The sequence below is a fragment of the Anabrus simplex genome, chromosome 8, assembly GCF_040414725.1.
Source record: "Anabrus simplex isolate iqAnaSimp1 chromosome 8, ASM4041472v1, whole genome shotgun sequence".
NCBI classification, from domain to species: domain Eukaryota; kingdom Metazoa; phylum Arthropoda; class Insecta; order Orthoptera; family Tettigoniidae; genus Anabrus; species Anabrus simplex.
This window is the reverse complement of record NC_090272.1, coordinates 231,254,539-231,274,988: the sequence shown is the minus strand read 5'-3', so window position 1 is coordinate 231,274,988 and position 20,450 is coordinate 231,254,539. Positions and strand designations below refer to the sequence as shown.

Here is a 20,450-nt window from a genome sequence, read left to right as displayed (position 1 = left end):
TATTCATCTACTTCCTTTAAGACTTCATTTCCTAATCTAATATTTCCTACATCACCTGCCTTCGTTCGACTGCACTCCATTACTTTTGTTTTGGACTTATTTATTTTCATCTTGTACTCCTTACCCAAGACTTCATCCATACCATTCAGCAACTTCTCGAGATCTTCTGCAGTCTCAGATAAAATAACAATATCATCGGCAAATCTCAAGGTTTTGATTTCCTCTCCTTGGACTGTGATTCCCTTTCCAAATTTCTCTTTGATTTCCTTTACTGCCTGTTCTGTGTAAACATTGAAAAGGAGAGGGGACAAACTGCAGCCTTGCCTCACTCCTTTCTGGATTGGTGCTTCTTTTTCAAAGCCCTCGATTCTTATCATTGCAGACTGATTTTTATACAGATTGTAGATAATTCTTCGTTCTCGGTATCTGATCCCTATCATCTTCAGAATCATAAATAGCTTGGTCCAATCAACATTATCGAATGCCTTTTCTAGATCTACGAATGCCATGTACGTGGGCTTGTCCTTCTTGATTCGATCCTCTAAGATCAGACGTAAAGTCAGGATTGCTTCACGTATTCCTACATTTCTTCTGAAGCCAAATTGATCTTCTCCCAACTCAGCTTCAACTTGTTTTTCCATTCTTCTGTAAATAATACGTGTTAAAATTTTGCAGGCATGAGATACTAAACTAATGGTACGGTAGTTTTCACACCTGTCAGCACCGGCTTTCTTGGGAATAGGTATAACAACATTCTGCCGAAAATCGGATGGGACTTCTCCTGTCTCATACATCTTGCACACTAAATGAAATAACCTTGCCATGCTGGTTTCTCCTAAGGCAGTCAGTAATTCAGAGGGAATATCATCAATTCCAGGTGCCTTGTTCCTATTTAGGTCACTCACAGCTCTGTCAAACTCTGACCTCAAAATTGGGTCTCCCATTTCATCAGCATCAACAGCCTCTTCATGTTCCAGAACCAAATTATCTACACCTTTACCTTGATACAACTGTTGGATATGCTCCTGCCATCTTTCTGCTTTGTCTTCTTTCCCTAGAAGTGGCTTTCCATCTGAGCTCTTAATATTCATGGACCCAGATTTCCTTTCTCCAAAGGTTTCCTTGATTTTCCTGTATGCAGCATCTACCTTTCCGAGGACCATACAGCCTTCGACATCCTTGCACTTCTTCTTCAGCCATTCTTCCTTAGCTACCTTGCACTTTCTATCCATTTCATTCTTTAATCGCCTGTATTCTTTTCTGCCCTCTTCATTTCTAGCATTCTTGTATTTTCGTCGTTCATCAATCAGGTCTAGTATCTCCTGAGTTATCCACTGATTCTTAGTTGATCTTTTCTTCCTTCCTAACATTTCTTCAGCAGCCTTACTGACTTCATTTTTCATGACTCTCCACTCTTCCTCTATAGTGTTTCCTTCAGCCTTTTCATTTAGTCCTTGTGCAACATGATCCTTGAAACAATCTCTCACACTCTTTTCTTTCAACTTGTCTAGATCCCATCTTTTGCATTATTTCCTTTCTTCAATTTCTTCAACTTCAGATGGCATTTCATGACCAACAAGTTATGGTCAGAGTCCACGTCTGCTCCTGGGAAAGTTCTGCAATCCAACACCTGGTTTCTGAATCTCTGCCTAATCATAATGAAGTCTATTTGATACCTTCCAGTGTCTCCAGGTCTCGTCCACGTATACAGCCGTCGTTTGTGGTGTTTGAACCAAGTATTGGCAAGGACTAAATTATGATCAGTGCAGAATTCAACCAGCCGACTTCCTCTTTCGTTCCTTTGTCCCAATCCAAATTCTCCTACTGTACTACCTTCTCTTCCTTGGCCTACCGCTGCATTCCAGTCTCACATCACAATTAGATTCTCATAACTTTTTGCATATTGTATTAAATCTTCTATCTCCTCATATATTGTTTCAATTTCTTCATCATCCGCTGAACTAGTAGGCATATAGACCTGCACTATTGTGGTGGGCATTGGTTTGGTGTCTATCTTGACGACAATAATTCTTTCACTGTGCTGGTCGTAGTAGCTTACCCGCTGCCCTATTTTCTTATTCATTATTAAACCAACCCCTGCATTTCCCCTGTTTGATTTCGTGTTGATAATTCGGTAGTCGCCTGACCAAAAATCCTGTTCTTTCTGCCAACGTACTTCACTTATACCAACTACATCTAACTTTAGCCTATCCATCTCCCTTTTCAGATTCTCTAACCTACCACAAAGATTTAAACTTCTAACATTCCACGCTCCGACTCGCAGAATGTCAGTATCCATCTTCCTCATGATCGCCCCCTCTCGTGTAGTCCCCACCCGGAGATCCGAATGGGGGACTAGTTTACCTCTGGAATATTTTACCCGGGAGGAAGCCATCATCAGTACATCATTCATACAGAGAGAGCTGCATGTCCTCGGGAGGTAGTTACGGCTGTAGTTTCCCGTTGCTTTCAGCCGTGTAGCAGTATCAACACAGTTAAGCCATGTTGAGTATTATTACAAGGCCGTATCAGTCAATCATCTAGACTGCCGCCCTTGCAACTACCGAAAGGCTGCTGCCCCCCTTTCGATGAACCATTCGTTAGTCTGGTCTCTCAACAGATACCCATCCGATATGGTTGCACCTGCGGCTCGGCTCTCTGCATCATTGGGACACGCAAGCCTCTCCACCGCGGCAAGGTCACATGGTTCGCAGAGGAGGCATTACACTATATGAGGTGGTATTAATAACATCCAGCTTAAAATTCCATTTCCCGTTCTAGAGCATTACACTATATGAGGTGGTATTAATAACATCCAGCTTAAACTTCCATTTCCCGTTCTAGAGCATTACACTATATGAGGTGGTATTAATAACATCCAGCTTAAACTTCCATTTCCCGTTCTAGAGCATTACACTATATCTACATAGAGTATATAGGCTAACACTGAAATTGTATCTGTCGATCTGTCTGTATTGGTCTCCCGTATAACTGGAGAAGTCAGTTTGCATTCGGGTAATAGTGGGTTCGAACCCCACTGTCGGCAGCCCTGAAGATGTTTTCCGTGGTTTCCGAATTTCACACCAGGAAAATGCTTTGGCTGTACCTTAATTTAGGTCTCGGCCCGTTTCTTCCACTCGTAACCCTTTCCTACCTCATTGTCGTCATAAGACCTGCCTGTGTCGGTGCGACGTAAAACGACTTGTAGGATAGAACTTAATGCGGGTTTTGATGTTAACCATAGAAACTCCAGGGGCAGTTTTGTTTTTGTATAAAATATTGAATAATTTAAGTTAAAGGAAAGCGGGGAATAAAGATATCTATGAAACAACTCGAAAGTTATGGCAGGTGGCAACATTGTCGGCTTACATTGTCTAAACTGAGAAAGCTATCCACGAACTATGATACATGCATACGGTTTGTAGGGCATAAAAATATACTACAATAATTCTGTAAGACAACATAATTATCTCAAAAATATTGGTCACGTGATGGTTTTCATTTTTTTCAAGAGTAGAAGTCCTGCTTTATGTACAGGAATAGCATTCTATAACCCCAGTGCCACCGACCAGATTTTAAGCTGGTTTTCACTGTTGTCTTGAGGATCTCTCGGGAAACGTTTCCTTGTGTTAAATATTGACGTATGATGAAAGTAAACCCAGCAGTAATTGTTTCTGCGAAACAACTGGAAGAAAATGATTACATGCGTTAGAACTTCTCGGCTTGCCGTTAAACATATCCACAAAAAATGTGTGAAAAATTCGAAAACATAAAACGTCCTGCAAAAAAGATCTGAGGAGTCGCATATATATGTCTTTAAAATATCGCTCACATTGACAGTTTTTATGTTTCTTGTCAGTACAAGCCATGTGAAGCTCGGCTTATGTCGAGAAATGCTGTAACCAGTTTTAGGCGGGTTTCACTGTTAGCTAGCGGATCACCAGGGAAATGTTTCCGTGTGTGAAATTTTGAACTGTGATAAAAGGAAATGGAGCAGTGAAGGTTTATGCGAAACAGTACACGAACATTTACTCGGCTTACGGTGTGTAAATCATTAACGATAATCCATACGCTAGACTATATGGGTAAGGATTGCAAAGCATAAAAGTCCTGGAAAAAGAGTCAAGGGTACCACATACCTATCGTCAAAATTTCGACCATAATTACCGTTTTTATGGTTAACTCCATTCAAACTTTGCTTAGTCGAGTAACTCGTCCACTTCCCAGCCCAATGTTCGCAACATTTTCGTAACACTACTCTTTTGTCTGAAATCATCCCGAAAAAATAGTACTGCTTTTCCAGTTCACGTATCACGTAATTCTGGTGAGGGTCCCATGCACTGGAACCGTGCTCTAATTGTGGTCTTACCAGAGACGTACACGCTCTTTCCTTTACATCCTTACTACAACCGCTAAATACCATCGTAATCTCGTTAATTAATGTGATTACCCCAAAGAAGATCATTACCTCATGAGTTACTATCACCCCATCAACACTCGAAAGTATTTTCCCTTTCCTGCTTCACATTCTTCTTCTTCTTATTATTATTATTATTTTGTTTCGGACAGCTATGTGGCACGCTATTTCAACACTCGCCCAGTACTCCTGCATCCTTCTTCCTTGCGTTCTTCGGTCCACGTCTTGCCTGTCTTCATTTCAGGTTTTGTTCAGAAACTCTGTAAACCTTCAAGTATCTCCTTTAACGGGCCACGTTGCAAGATGTCATCACGTAATATCACCAATTCTTGTAAATCCTTTTGCACCGCGATGAACAAGACCCCTTAGTTTTCTTATTCAGGAAGTAGGCAAAGATTCGAGTAGACAATCTTTCTGGTCACATTCGTGTTAAATGACCATAGAAAGAAATCCTTGAGCGAGCGTGGCTCAGGCGGCAGAGTGCCGGCCTCTGACCGCTGGATACCGTGGTTCAAATCCCGGTCACTCCATGTGAGATTTGTTCTGGACAAAGCGGAGGCAGGATAGGTTTTTCTCCGAGTACTCCGGTTTTCCCTGTCATCTTTTATTCCAGTAACATTCTCCACTATAATTTCATTTCAACTGTCAGTCATTAATCATTGCCCCAGAGGAGTGCGACAGGCCTCGGCAGCCGGCACAATTCCTATCCTCGCCGCCGGTTGGGGGCTTCCTTCATCCCATCCCTGACCCAGCCATTGACTGGAAAACAGGTTGTATGTTTTCATTTTCAGAAATAAATCCTTCTTTTCCTAATAGTGTTTGTTATTTTCCCCGTATGCAGATATGGTTCAAAGTAGTGCCTTCTCCTATATTCTCCCTTTACTTCTTCGTTAGAATCTCCCTTTCCTTCCTTCTACTTGCTCATTCAGAGGCATTCTGCTGCACACAGAGCTTCAGGTCGAATGACTCTACAGTAATGTCTAAGCTTGGAATTGAAAGATATTGACCGTTTGTTACAATATCTTTGGTGACGTGGTAGGCCATTTCTGTCATGATGATTCCGGATTTGAATGCCTCTTTCTCAGAAATATAGGTTCTATCTACTCACCTGTTTTTCGCTCTGATATTGTTATTAGTATTATTGCCGTGAAGTGAAGATCGAAGCCAGGACAGTATTCCAACCCAGGATAAAGCCCAAGACTTGTGGAAAGATAGAAGGGTGCTGCTGACTTCAGTGTGCGACAACGAGAACTCCCAATTTAATTAAATAGTTGATACAATAGCGAGATCAGAATATATGTATAGGATGCCAATTTTATGTTGTGGAAGAAGACTTGCGTGTTTCTCTACTGGAGAAATACAATGAAACCAGTACACAGGAATGTTGACGTACGAAAGTTGGAGGAAGGACGCTGCAGCTACGGCGGGGAGATCGTGTCCAGGCCGTGACGAACACCAACTTCGACGAAGTGGAGGCCACCGATTGGTTCTCCAGAGAGTTGCACAGTAATTCAAGACTACCAAAGTCGCAGGTAGTTTCAGAAGTGGAGACGTGAATTTAGCTCCATGAAGGGGACTTTTCATGTTCATTTTACCAGGCAGTTGCTAGGGTATTCCCCGTCGTCCAAGAGAATAATAATAATAATAATAATAATAATAATAATAATAATAATAATAATAATAATAATAATAATAATACCGGGCGAGTTGGCCATGCGGTTAGAGGCGCGCAGTGGTTTTAACGTTTGTCCAGTACTCCCGCACACGTTGCCGGTGTCGCTTCTTTCTTTCTTTCTTACTTTCTTTCTTCGGTACACACCTTTCCTGTTTTCAGCTTCGGCTTTTCTTGAAAACTTTTGTGTTCTTGAAGTTTCTACTGAAGTGGGTTGCGCTACATGTGTGATGCCCATCACTTGTAGATGTTTTTCTACTTCACTGAACCAGTCCCCTTTTGTCTTCTTACCTTGGAAGTAGGAGAAGATCCGCTTGGTTCACCTTGCAGGGCTCATTTCTTGTCACGTGACTATAGAATGCAATCCTTTTCTTCCTTATCGTATGGGTTATCGTTTCTACGTGGAAACAGAGCTCGTGGTTCTGCCGTCTTCTGTATTCACCTTTGTCTTTGATGGGGCTCAAGATCTTCCTCAAAATCTTTCTTTGAACTCAAATTTCTCATTAAGGCCTGTTTTCTTCATTGCAAGGCACTCCGTTGCATAGAGAGCCTCCGAGCGAATGACTGTGTGGTAGTGTCTGAACTTGGCGTTCAGAGATATTGATCCCTTGTCGTATACACCCTTGGTTAGATGGTGCGCCATTTCCAGTTTAGTCATGCGTGTCATGAAGGCTTCTTTCTCAGACATATTGGGTTCTATCCACTCACCGAGATATTTAAACTTCTTACGCGCTTTATTTTTCCCTGTTCCAAAGTTAGCTCATTATTATTATTATTATTATTATTATTATTATTATTATTATTATTATTATTATTATTATTATTATTATTATTATTATTATTGGAAAAAATAATAGAGACCAGAATCAGAGATATTGTTGAACCAATTTTGGAAGAAGAGCAGTATGGTTTCAGACCAGGAAGGTCAACTACAGACCTTATATTTGCAATTAGGATGCTAATGGAAAAATACTGGGAGAAGAACAAGCCTTTATTCCTAATATTTTTGGACATTGAGAAAGCATACGATAGTGTACCAAGGGAAAGAATTTGGCAATGCATGAAAGAACTTCAAGTGCGAGACAGCCTCATAGACAAAGTGAAAATGTTGTGTAGTGGGAACAGAAGCTGTATTCAAGTAGGATGTGGTTTGTCGGACTGGTTTGAAACAAAGAGAGGAGTGCAGCAGGGCAGCTCATTGTCACCACTTCTATTTATTATTGTAATGGATGTAATAATGAAATCTATTAAAAGGAAAGAACACGGAGATATCAAAGCCTTCACATTTGCAGATGATGTTGCGATCTGGAGTGACTCAGAAGATGAATTGGGAGAGAGAATACAAAGCTGGAATGAGGAGTTTAAGAAATATGGTTTAAACATCAGCAAGACCAAGACGGTGGTGATGAAAGTGTATGGGGAAGGAGCAGAACCAATAGTCATGTTAAATGAAGCTCAACTGGACAGCGTTCCAGTTTTCAAATACTTGGGTAGCGTTATATCAAATGACAACCTAGCAAAACATGAGGTGAACAATCGAATCAATAAGGCAGCACAATTTTACCACCAGGTAAGACACCTGCTGTGGGATGAGCAAATACCCATGAAAACAAAAATGACATTGTACAAGTCCTATTATATACCAATTCTTACATACAGTCTCGAAACCACAACACTGGCCAATAGAGATAATTCAGGCAGCTGAAATGAAATTCCTACGCACTATGATCCAGAAAACCAGGAAAGACAAGATTAGGAATGAGAATATTAGAGAAGAAGTAGCAATAGACAATTCTCTCCTAAATAAGATTCAGATATCAAGACTGAAGTGGTTTGGTCACATGAAGAGGATGCCAGTAAACAGAACTGCAAGGAAGGAATTGGACAGAAAGGTAGAAGGAAGACGACCCGTGGGAAGGCCACGAAGGAAATGGATAGATTTAGTTAAGAGCGATGTAATGCTGAGAGGTCATGATTGGGACAAGTTGGTGGAGGAAGAATGGTACAAGGACAGGATGAGATGGAGGAGGCTCATATACCACACCCGGGAAACTGGAGATGGTTTAGGATTATTATTATTATTATTATTATTATTATTATTATTATTATTATTATTATTATTATTATTATTATTATTATTATTATTATTCATAATGTTTACCTCCGTAGTGCAACCGTTAACGCTGTTAGCTGTCGTCCTCGGGGGTCAGCGTTCGTTTCCGGGTACTGCCAGATAGGCAGGAGTTCTAGTATGTGTTTAGAAGGTTACATGCAGCTTCATTTTGGGAGTGTGACTAAACACAACTGCAGCACCCCGGGTGTGAGGGAATAAAATTACAATCATTCATTCTTCAAGTACTGATAAAAAACAATAAAATAAGGGATTTGACATCTGAAGCAATTAGAGAAATAATTTGATATAAAGTACAAACAGATCTGGGCTTGTAGTTGACATGTAGCATGCCCATCGTGTAGTATCGCACGGTACATTTCCCGTATATCGATGGCTTGCGTTGCGAGACTCCCTTGTCTTCTTCGTCTGCTGTTTCCTTTGCGTAATGTTCGTAGCAATCTGTGTCGACAACTGTGCGAGTTACGAACAGCGAGAAATATCTTCTTCATTCCAAATGTTGAGAACATTTCTTAGTAGACAAAGTAGGTGTCCCCGTTCTGTTAAGAAAACGTAAAATTAAGTAAGCTTTTTCCTCAATTGCGCCGAAAGTTGATTGGCTAAAGGGTTGTGACTCTTGGTTAGCTCTATCTAGCTAAAATATTTCGAAAATCACTACCGGCCTAAATGCACTTCCGGAAAAACTGCCTCAAATCGCTCGTTTCTTTACTCGTTTTCTTTTTTATTCAAACCAAATTAACTTATTTACATAATTATTTCTGTAATGTGTTCCTTGGTTTAATACCCTAAGACTTTTTTATTTTTGAAATATCCGCACCTAATGTAGTTTAAGGGCTTAAGAAACACTCTGCATTGACTGAGACCAGCGCTCGTAGTGGTAGCAAAAGGCAAATTGCTAATCTAATCCACGGCCGACTTGATGCGTCGCTGTAGCTAAAGGAGCCCAGCGAGGGATCCAGACGGCCGTGTCTAATCACTAATCGACCGGATAACGATGATCAAGAAGAGGATTGTAATTTTTAGGAATAAACAAAGAATATATTCTCATACTTCATTATATTTTATTTACGTAATATCCCTAGGATGCTTTCGACATTGAGTTGCTTCCCTGTGGATTTTTCTCGAACTGCCGGTAATAGTCACAAAAAATATTCACTGACACAAAAACTTCACACTATAAATGGTAACAAAATGAACAGAATACCGACCTTATAACAAGTCCAACAGTTGCTGTGCGGAGTGTGTCGAACAGACCACGTGTTATATACTCTAGCGCACGGATGGACAGCCGAGGTGGTAAAGGCGCAAGGACCTGGGTTTGATTCCCCGTTAGGAAGCCCAAAAATTTAAGAAACGAAATTTCGACTTCTGGAGGTACACTTACCCTGAGGTTCATTCACCCTGCACCAAAAATGAGTACCAGTTTAATTCCTGGGAACAAAGGTCGCTGGGCATAGAACTAACCACTCTATCTCACCAAGTGCTGAAGAAACGGATAGTGGAAGCCTTTACTTTCCACCCCTCCTAGGACCTTCGTGGCCTGTACGGAGATGACATTCTGTAAAACACAACCACCTTCCAACACCGCCGAACAAGAAAGAAAACCCATCGCACCGTCATAGCTTCTCTATTCATCGCAGAAAGTTGCCATATCTTCGATCAATAATAATTGGATGTAGGAGAAAACAAACATAAGCCTCCGTGGCTCAGACGGCAGCGCGTCGGCCTCTCACCGCTGGTTACCGTGGTTCAAATCCCGGTCACTCCATGTGAGTTTTGTGCTGGACAAAGCGGAGGCGGGACAGGTTTTTCTCCGGGTACTCCGGTTTTCCCTGTCATCTTTCATTCCAGCAACACTCTCCATTCTCATTTCATAGCATCTATCAGTCATTAATAAATCACTTTGGGAGTGGCGACCCCATCGTACTAATAGCCTATATATGACTCATTCATTTCATTCCTGACCCGGTCAATGACTGGAAAACAGGTTGTAGGTTTTCATTTTCATTTTCAGGAGAAAACAAAGAGTACCACATATTCTGCTGCGACGATCACAAGTGGCCTGTTACTCTCTGCCGACAACGAGATATATTGAAGCAAAACATAAAATAAAATTTTAAAATTTAAGAAACAGCTTTCAAGAACCTAAATAAACAGCAATCACAAAATAAGCGCTGTAGAAAGAAAAACGGCCGTTTATAGGCACAAAAGATTCGTTACAATTTGATTGAGAATTGATTTATGACTTTACTCATTTTTTTCTTTTGCTAGTTGCTTTACGCCGCACCGACACAGATAGGTCTTATGGCGACGAGGGGACAGGAAAGGGCTAGGAGTGGGAAGGAAGCGGCCGTGGCCCCAGCATTTGCCTGATGTGAAAATGGGAAACCTCGGAAAACCATTTTCAGGGCTGCCGACAGTGGGGTTCGAACCTACTATCTGCCGAATACTGGATACTGACCGCACTTAAGCGACTGCAGCTATCGAGCTCGGTTTACTCATGTTTAGCAAATAGGAGCAAATGAGTAGTTTCGTAAATTAGCCTCATCTTACTAATAAGTAATAAACGACAAGAGAAGTTTAGTGTTTACTGCTGCTTCCAAATTGTGTGGAAGTCGAAAGACCAGCCATTTGTGCTAAATTACGGATCGCGTCAGATGTAGGACATTACTGCTGCCAAACCAAAATGGCCTCACTCCCTCATAAGTGAGTGCGCTTTCTCAATTAGCAATAAAAACTGAAGACACACGATGAAAATATGAGGAGAACGAAATTGAGCATCATGACGTATCACGGATGCCCAATAAACGGCTGAGTTAAAACAGTCTATAATGTTCAGGAACTTTGGAGAATCTCGTTCCTGGGAGTAATATTGCAGGTCATATCCCGAAATATACTGGAAGATGGCAGCTGAATTCTTCAAGCTTGCAATCTACTGTAAAACTAATTGGATTGTACGGGAAAAGATGGTCATGTCATTTGTGACCAGGCCTCGCTTCCTACCACTGTTTCATATTGATGGTGATGACGGTGTAGCGTATTTATGACGATGTCGTCTGGCTAAGTGCTTATAATGGGAAGCACTCTCTATACATTAAGGGACAATTGGAATCCAGCATTTCACATTTAGTATAGTGAAGTAATTTCCTAACAAATCTACTGTAAAGCACAGGATAGGTTTTAGGCTATATAACTGTACAAGAAGCCCTTAAATAATGGATCAGACCGTGAACCTGCCTCCGAAAAAGCCTCAATCTGCTCTTTGTACACTCTTTATTAATACGTGCTCTTCACAGGGATTTTCTGAGAATGAGTCTCAAAATTACATGTATGTATCGTACTGAGAAAACATAATACATTTGACAAGCTCATGTATTAAATATTCGAGTAATGTTACTTATTAATCTCAGGGTCTTCCTAGCTAACGTGGGGCGTGATCGGGTCACCCCCAAGGAAGCCTGAGCGATTCTTCAGCAAGAAATCGGAAAATAGGCGTTCAAATTGACTTCATGCACGTGGTTTGATACATCTTATTCACAGAGGAGAGTTAGAATACAGATGGTCGATGTGATCTTGCAGGCTGTGATGTGAGGTATTGACAGGTGGCCTTCATTGAGAGACGTATAGGTTTGCAACACAGTCCATGTACTAGTACATGGCCGCTTTGTTCATGCGCAACGCGAAAAATCCTTTCCAACACAGTCTTGCGTTGATAAATTCGTCCTTGTACTGCGGTCAGACGGTCGGAAGTAGTCCGCGGTCTAAAGCATGTACATTTCTGAGGCATGCGCAGAACACTGAATCATTGCCTCCTGCGCGTTTCTTTCTTCTTTCCGATGTTAGGTTATTGAAGTTTTATGGAAAGTGACAACGACTTTTTACAATCTTCATCCAGTGAATAAAAATAAGAGCTGATATTTTTTGCAAAAAGAGAAAGGAAGGAAAATTATTTAGGTACCGGAAATTAATGTCTCATCTTTCTTTAGTTATTTATGTATTGTGTTATGTAGGCCTATATGAAGGTCCAAAATCTACCAGGTTAATAAACACGATAGAGTTTAAATACGATGCATTTTTCAGAAGAAACTGTCCCTCTATGATGAAGAGGACTTATAGACTTATGGATTATGACGAATTCGGACAATTCTGAAACAAAGAAATTTTCCCATTTTCTTATTTTGTGTTTAAATACAGAAATAAAGTATAGGTTAAATCGTTAGTATGAAAACTTGTTTATAGGTCTCAACATCTACATTTTACGTTAATAGGGTCTAAATTACAAAACTATAATTTATAATTATAGAAATATTGCGTTAGTTAATATGTAAATAAAGTATTTTGTTATAACTGGTAGTTTCGTAATATGAAGGAAACTTTGCAAACTTCTTTCTCCTCTAATTCATATTTCAGCTTTCAGTGGGGCGTGTTACTCCAATTCCAGGGAGAAAGAAGGCATTGCTGCACGCCAGTTCATAACATGAACCATTCCAATCCAACCCAATCGTGTATCAATCACTTATGTCTAGCGCCTGACAATGTGCAGCCACTCGGAGTAACTCGGCTAAGTTCGGTCCGTCACCTATGAAATACAATATGGCCGGCAGGTAAGCAGCTGATGGTAGTCGGCAACACGGCCGACTGGATCCCTCCCTGCGCCCTAGAGCGTTCGACAATCACCCACCACGTTTGCAGTTAAGCTCCCTACATTGCCCTACTTCCTCAACTTTCAAATGCGCACAGCTCGTAGAAATTAAGTATTTGAATCTTAAATCCCATCATAGCTCACACCGATATTTACAAATCTTAATTTCTACGCTACTTCTTAAAACAACCATGCAACTCCAGTATGCCAAGGTTTTTGAAAGTACAGTAGGTAAATTAATAAAAAGTTACCATATTAACGCTGCGTATGTTTCATAGATCTCACTGAAGTTTTAAAATCTTCCTGTTGAGAGGTTTCTATTGAATTGTATAAATCGCTCGCACTTCTGTAAATAATTTGTGGCAATGTTAATTAAAGGTGGCTTTAAAAATATTTCTAAAAAGAACTATGGATGCCCATCATTACAAGTGCCACATTATATTTCTCTCGTGAATTTGTCTTTCATGAGAGTGGAGCAGTTTAGCAATTCATTTCGAGGAAGCTGCAATATGAAAATCAGAGATTGTCAGAAGCGATACAAAAAGTGACTAGAGTCATAACAAAGAAATAGTGACTTTCCATTACCGGATGGATGTATTATTTCATGCTTCAAAAGTGCCACGTCCCCAACATAATGTTTCAAACATTGAAATATTAACCTGGTAATTATCGGTTACTATTCGAAGAACTTGAAAACCACCGAGAGAGTTGGCCGTGCGGTTAAAGGCGCGCAGCAGTGAGCTTGTATTCGGGAGATAGTGGTTAGAACCCCACTGTTGGCAGCCTTGAAGGTGGTTTTCCATGCTTTCCCATTTTCATACCAAGCAAATGTTGGGGCTGTACCTTAATTAAGTGCACGACCGCTTCCTTCCCACTTCTAGCCCTTTTCTATCCCATCGTCACCATTAGACCTATCTATGTCGGTGCGAAGTAAAGTAACTCGTAAAAGCTTGAAAACCTTTGTCCTTTGACTGCTTCAGTGGCATCTAATGTAAATTATGCCACCTGCTTTCCAGTGAAATATAACAAACTGGGAGACTATTCTATAAAATGTTGGAAATCCCTTGAATAGAATACACAGTAGTTTGTTAGCCAGCTTGACTTCAACGCCCAGTGCATCTCTGTCGACATCTCTCATGCCGAAACATGTCTCAAGCTTCTATCATATTGTAGTAATATTTGAATACTAGTGTCCCATTGCTATCGGAAAGTTCAATATTACAAAGTCCATAACAAATATACTAGTTAGTAATTGTAATGAAGGTATTGCCTAATATATGGACACTGATATTCCATTACTATCTTAATGTGTGCCAGTAGAACATAGCCGACAGAAGTCACCCGAGCACGGCCGTGTATAATCGACAGATCTCATCCGAGCACGGCCGAGTATAGCCGACAGGTCTCACCCGAGCGTAGCCGAGTGGCTTCACATTGTCAGGCGCTAGATACAAGTGTATCAATCCCGTAACCGGCACGAAGTCAGCGCATGCGTATAGAGCGATGCCTGAATGCGTTCATGTAGGCCTACTAGTAACGAACTGCGTGTTGGAGAGATCCTCATCTCATGAAGAGCTGATTATTTCATTCGTGGTAGTTGCATGGGCCGTCAGTCAGTTTCCCCTTGCGATGCACTGACACCTTGTATGTCTCTCGAAAACGATTCGTTAGATTCAAGTAAATTAATCCTTATGAATTTGAGTTTCATTGATTGAGAAATATATTTAGGATCATTTGATTTTGACAACTTTTTTCCTTGTTCTTCTTCAAGAACTGCCGTGTCAACCCAGCTTTTTCTCATTTGTTAGGTTCTTACGCCGAATTTACGCATAGATTCTGTTTCTTGCGCTGCTGAGTAATTCCAAGGGTTTTAAGTCAATGGCAATTATCTACGTTGTACTTTGTTTGTAAATAACCACTAAGAGGCGCCAAGTTAATGAACTTCTTACTACAAGTGACTCCAATTATTCCTTTTGTGCTATTACCCGTTATTTAATAAATACCGTCAATCATCAACATGAAATTCGATGTAAGTATTCTAAAAATTTGGAAATGAATGGAAAAGTTATGTGGACTTTACTTTCGGTGACCAGTAATACAGACTTCCTATTAATAACTCCCAGTTTATGCAAATTTACTGTCTTTAGACGATGATCCTATTGAAATACACTGCATTAACTTACTCAATCATTTCTCGATCGTTTATTGAGAGTATAAAGATATTACAACTCAAATGTTGACTGCGATACTGGGAATATTATTTTCAATTTACTTTGCTCTGGTGATGCTGATGTATCTTATTACAACGTTGTGTAATTGCATCCCATATACATTTTTTTCCAAAAGCCTGCTTCCGATATACAGTAAAATTCAGGGCCCGACTTGATTTTGGGTTGGAATTTAAACCAATCAGTAGATTGGAGTGGCATTGCTTCTATGCTGTTACCAAATGGTTGTTGTACAGCGCATATAAAAACTTGAACTTACCTCTAAAACTCCACGAAACTTCTGTGTTATCTTTGAAAATCAATAGCTGGACTGCATATGACATAGAATCTGCATGGCTAATTAATTATAGGGGATCCATATAACTTTTATATTTCTTCAAATCTATACGTTGATTGACTCCTCAAAGACCTTATTTAGAGTAACATTCACTTTGTAGGAAAACTAATTGTAGTTTTAAGAGATTTTCGACAGACCTTGTTAGTACTATACTTGCACATGCCTCTAAACAAAGAATAATTCAAAACTGTATTTTTATCCACCTTGGTCAAAATTCAAGGTAATTAAGTTGCTTAAAAATAGGCGGAAAAAAGGAATTAAATTAATTAGCTGTTTTTTTTCTTCAAATTGTTGATGGAGATTACTGTCATTGCAACGAAAAATCCTCAGAAATTTCTAATGTTATAATATTTGCCATCCAGAATAATAGCGGAAGAGGACATTGTGTCACACATTTTTCGGAAATAATTAGAATCTTTGTAATTTTACTGCTCTTGCCACACAAAAATGAAAATTACTATGAAATCAATAATTGAGTAATACATCTCATACTTGGAACGCCACATCCATATATCAAAGTAGACAGTTTCGTAATGGAAGAATAAATCCTTAAGTTTCCAATAGCATTTTCAAACAGCTGGAATTAAGTGTTCTGAAGCCACGTATTCCAGACACCACATTAGACATCGATGATCTTGTGATTTCATTAAGAAATGTAAATGCGTCTCTAGGCATTTTAAGTGGAATGTGCTTAATTAGCAAATTATGGATGACAGATGCCTAGACAAGAAAATTATTACTAAAGAAAGGATACGTCTAAGAGCTCTGATTCCAAGCATCGATCTAACACCATCAGGCACGACATTTACTATTTCGGTCCTAAGACGACAGTTTCCTTCTCGTCATAATTTTTGTATTACAGTTGACAAAGAACAAGGACGAACTTTATACGGGTGTTGGTATTTCTACCCCATCAGTAGTTACTCATGATCAGTTATATGCCGCAATGTCGCGCGATTTTTATCTGATTGGTTGCATCTGGTGCCTGAAGTATAGAACATGTGGTTCAGATGTTTGTTACATGTCGTCTTATATGCTATTCCTAACAAAGGAGGTTGGTTTTGGGCATCCTCTATATGAGGTGTACCACATCACTGATGGAGGTATCTACTCCCTCCATACAAGTGCTATTGAAATATTGCACTGACAGCTTACTGTCTGGTTTGAGATGCTTCTTGGACTATGTTTGTGCGTACAATATTTTGAGAGATATCAATCTAAACATTATTATTGTTTCAGCTTGCCAACAGGTCCAAGATGGAGTTCAGGCCGTGTTCGGACCTTCAGATCCCTTGCTCGGAGCGCACATCCATTCCATCTGCGATGCTCTGGACATTCCCCACTTGGAGTCTCGTCTCGATCTGGATGCTGACTATAAAGAATTCTCTATCAACCTCTACCCTTCGCAACAGCTGCTCAACCACGCCTTCCAGGACGTGATGACCTTCCTAAACTGGACCAGAGTGGCCATCGTCTACGAGGAAGATTATGGTGAGTGACAATACACATTGATTATAATGCAATCAACAGCTGAGGTCTTCAGTATTGTGTAGGGTACTTTCTAGCCTTCCATACAAAAGACTTCTCAAGATTTATTGACTCGGTTCTTCAGTTCGTGGTATTTATAGGATGATGTTCCTGGATTCTAAACAATAAATAAAACTAAAGCAATAACAGCGCCTTTGATAGCATCTTGATTAAGCATCGTCTTCTGCCAGGAATTGCTGACTTTGTTTTGGTATATTACCTTCACAATTGACATCTCAATAAGGGTCTCAAATATATCGTAATAACCCTCTGTGTGGAGGGGGGATACAGACGAAGAATACACCCACGATATCCCCTGCCTGTCATAGGAAGTGACTAAAAGGGGCGACCAAGGGATGCTGAATTTTGAACCGTGAGTTTACGTTACTTGTGATTACTTTAGTACCGCTACCTGATAAATACCATGGTTCTCCTTTACTAGCGATAAGTAGCGTTATGAAGGGCAGTTGACCTGGACTTTAGACCACTTTAGAAGACAAGCATCGTTTCAGGGTTGTTCTGGAAGCACCCCATTGGTCAGTTTCTAAGAAAGTGGGGCATTGCGGATCGGATTCACTGACTGTTTTAAGTTGCTAACCATTGTTCATCGTCGTCTTTTTGAATTCTAGTCAGGGGATTGATTTTGGAATTAATTTTAACTTTCAATATTGTGAGCTGGATCCGCTGCACATTTTACATTCATATTTACCCATTCATTTCTCATCAACAAGTTTTGAATTCTGGTCAATGGATGAATTTTGGAATTTTGAATTGTCGTTACATTTTGTCTCATTTCGTACCACTAGGGACCGACGACCTAGATATTAGGCCCCTTTAAGCAACAGACATCATGATCATCATCATCTATGTCGTAATATCACCACTTGTGGTATTTAAGACGTGTACAAATTGAAATAATTGTTAATGCTGTAATGGGTAAAAATCAGAATTGGTGAAGTCGAATGAAGATATAACATGGCCAATCCACTGAGCTCGCAGTTGCGATCATTAGAAATTTGAAAGAAAGCAGCCAGTTCTCAGGTGACATTATCCTTACAACATTCCGATCTCAGAGAGACGCTACTCCACAAAGGAGACTGAGGACATATTATTCGTATATTGGAGATGTTTGCTCCGAAGGCTGGTTGGAATCTCAAAAAGCAGCTTCAAAACTTATGCACTTACAGCAAAACGTCAAAAGCGTTGGCTACGCTACAATGAAGCGTACTAGGAAAGACCAGGAGACAGGATTTTGCCGTTGCTTTCCTCACTGGGACAGACAGAACCATTGCAGCACGGTGATGCAATATGAGAAGCACCTTTCACGCAAGAACTGAAAAAGATCCGAAGGGTGATTTCCAACAAATGAGTAATGTTGCGAAATGTTGCAAACTTTGAGCTGGGAAGACTTGGGAGTGAGGAGACGAGCAGCTCGATTAAGCGGTATGTTCCAAGCCGTCAGCGGAGAGATGGCGTGGCAAGAAAGTAGTAGACGATTAAGAGCGAGTAAAATTCTTAAAACTAGGAAACACCATAGTATGGAAATAAAGTGAAGGGTATCAATAGGGTCACATATTTGTTTATACAAGAGTAATTAGGGGTCGAAAACCTTGAGCAAGGGAGATGTTCGATATATTAAAATAATTTAAGAAAAGCTGCACTCTGATTCTTGTAGCTTCTAACTTGAGGTTTTGGCTCTATATCGTGGTCGTGCGCGGAAACACAGACATTCTAATTCCATGTTGCCGTTCATATCGATTTATATCGATTGAGATCTCGAAATCTGGTTGCCAAGTTTGTTGTGTACATTCAGCACGTGGTTTAACTATTTTGCTCGGCGAGTGTGGTATTCAGTACGTTCGCGATCTTTTGCATTTTCTTCAGTAAATTTTGTTTTTCGTGTTGTTATTTCTTGTAGTTTACAGTTTAGCATAGCGTAAGTTAGTACTATAGCCCATAGTTATTTATAAGTTTAATAATCCAGTGTAGCTGTAGTTTTATTTGCAACCATGTGTTGGTTAGTGTATGTTTCAGTATAGTTCGGGAAAGAGAAGCGTCAAGGAAGTGACTCCGAGATCAGTGGAGTGTTTCCTTCTTCCTGTACTATCCCTTACCTGTGAGTAATTTATTATTTCCTGACTCACTTTTGCTCTCAATACTGTATTCTCGTTTTTTAGTGTCGAATGTTGTTAGAAAGTGTGGTTTTTGTGAATTTATTTTCACTCGTCATTCATTAGCTTTCTGAGAACGGTATTACATTTTACGAGGGCCGTGTGCCTGTTCTCGCAGCGGTCGAGCGCTGGCAACATAGGTAGGCCGAGGCTCACGTGTTTTGCGAACTGAAAATTTAGAAGTAAAGCTGTATGTAAGCAGTCTACCACGCGAGCGACAGCTTCCAATGCAGATCGTGGGCGATTCATTGATTTATTGATTAATAAGCTGTACTCGGTTTCCTATGACTTTAAATAGGCCACGGTGCTAGTATGAAAAGTAATTTTGGTGGTACCTAGTTCAATCGGAGAATTTCAAAGATTTACGGTCTACAATGACGATGTTAGTTTGTAACTATTACACTCGACACGCAAAGGACGTGTTATAAACACTGAGTGCCACATTTGTTAATTCCCAGGTTAATTTACATATCCTATTACAAGAGATGATGACAGTTTTTGTATGATATACGCATACATATACTAGATGTTTTTTGGAGCACACGAAACAAAAAATGTAGCCTTTAAAAATGCACTGCGTGCGAATGGATTCAGCTGAGACCACATGAACTGATCACAAACAAACGCTCTGAATAATTAAGCACCACTGCTATACGTCATGTAACCATGACTCCTATAATAAACTAATTCAAGTGGGAATGTGTTAGAATATACATCACACAACCCGCATTTCTCGCCAGCTCGGTAGAAGATTGCTAGAAACGGCTTCGCACCCAAGGTTCAACATTCGAAATAAACTTTCACAATGATATATCGTGCCCAGTGCATGTATTATGTCGGGCACTACGTCCCTAAATCGTTTGTTTTGTCGGTGAAGATGGAACAGCGAATATATAAATCTGTCCTCGACATGCAGAAACTGGGAAACGGTTTGACAGTTTTGCAAATATGAAAGTTTTCTATTGTGTATTTTAATTAACTTTAGCATACTGTGACATAATGTTTGTGACGTGCGCTTGTTTTTACTCGTTATTCCCCTCCAGCCTCCCGCCCCAAACTTTATTTTCTGTTCACGTCTTTGTAATGGTTGTTTGACAAAATAGGGGATATTTTAATTTTATAGAATAAAGAACGGTGTTAATAGTATGTTAATGGAATTATTTAAGCCTCACGAACTTACCAAGGTACTATCACGAAATTACCAAGGATATCACGAAATAACCAATGGCAGTCACTTGTGACAAAAGGCGTAAGTTGCATAGAACAAGTAAGTTAAACTATTATTTCATCCACAAATATTAACGGCCGAAATGAAATTCAACTTG

The 20,450-nt window shown here is 40.0% G+C and overlaps 1 protein-coding gene across 1 annotated transcript in view; it reads left to right on the top strand.

The window, feature by feature from the left end:
- LOC136878738 (glutamate receptor ionotropic, kainate 2) overlaps positions 1–20,450 on the top strand; it is a 494,017-nt gene that overhangs the window by 289,056 nt on the left and 184,511 nt on the right. Inside the window, exon 3 of the mRNA XM_067152195.2 lies at positions 16,667–16,918. Coding sequence (XP_067008296.2) covers positions 16,667–16,918 — 252 coding nt within the window. The remainder of the gene's footprint in view (positions 1–16,666; positions 16,919–20,450) is intronic.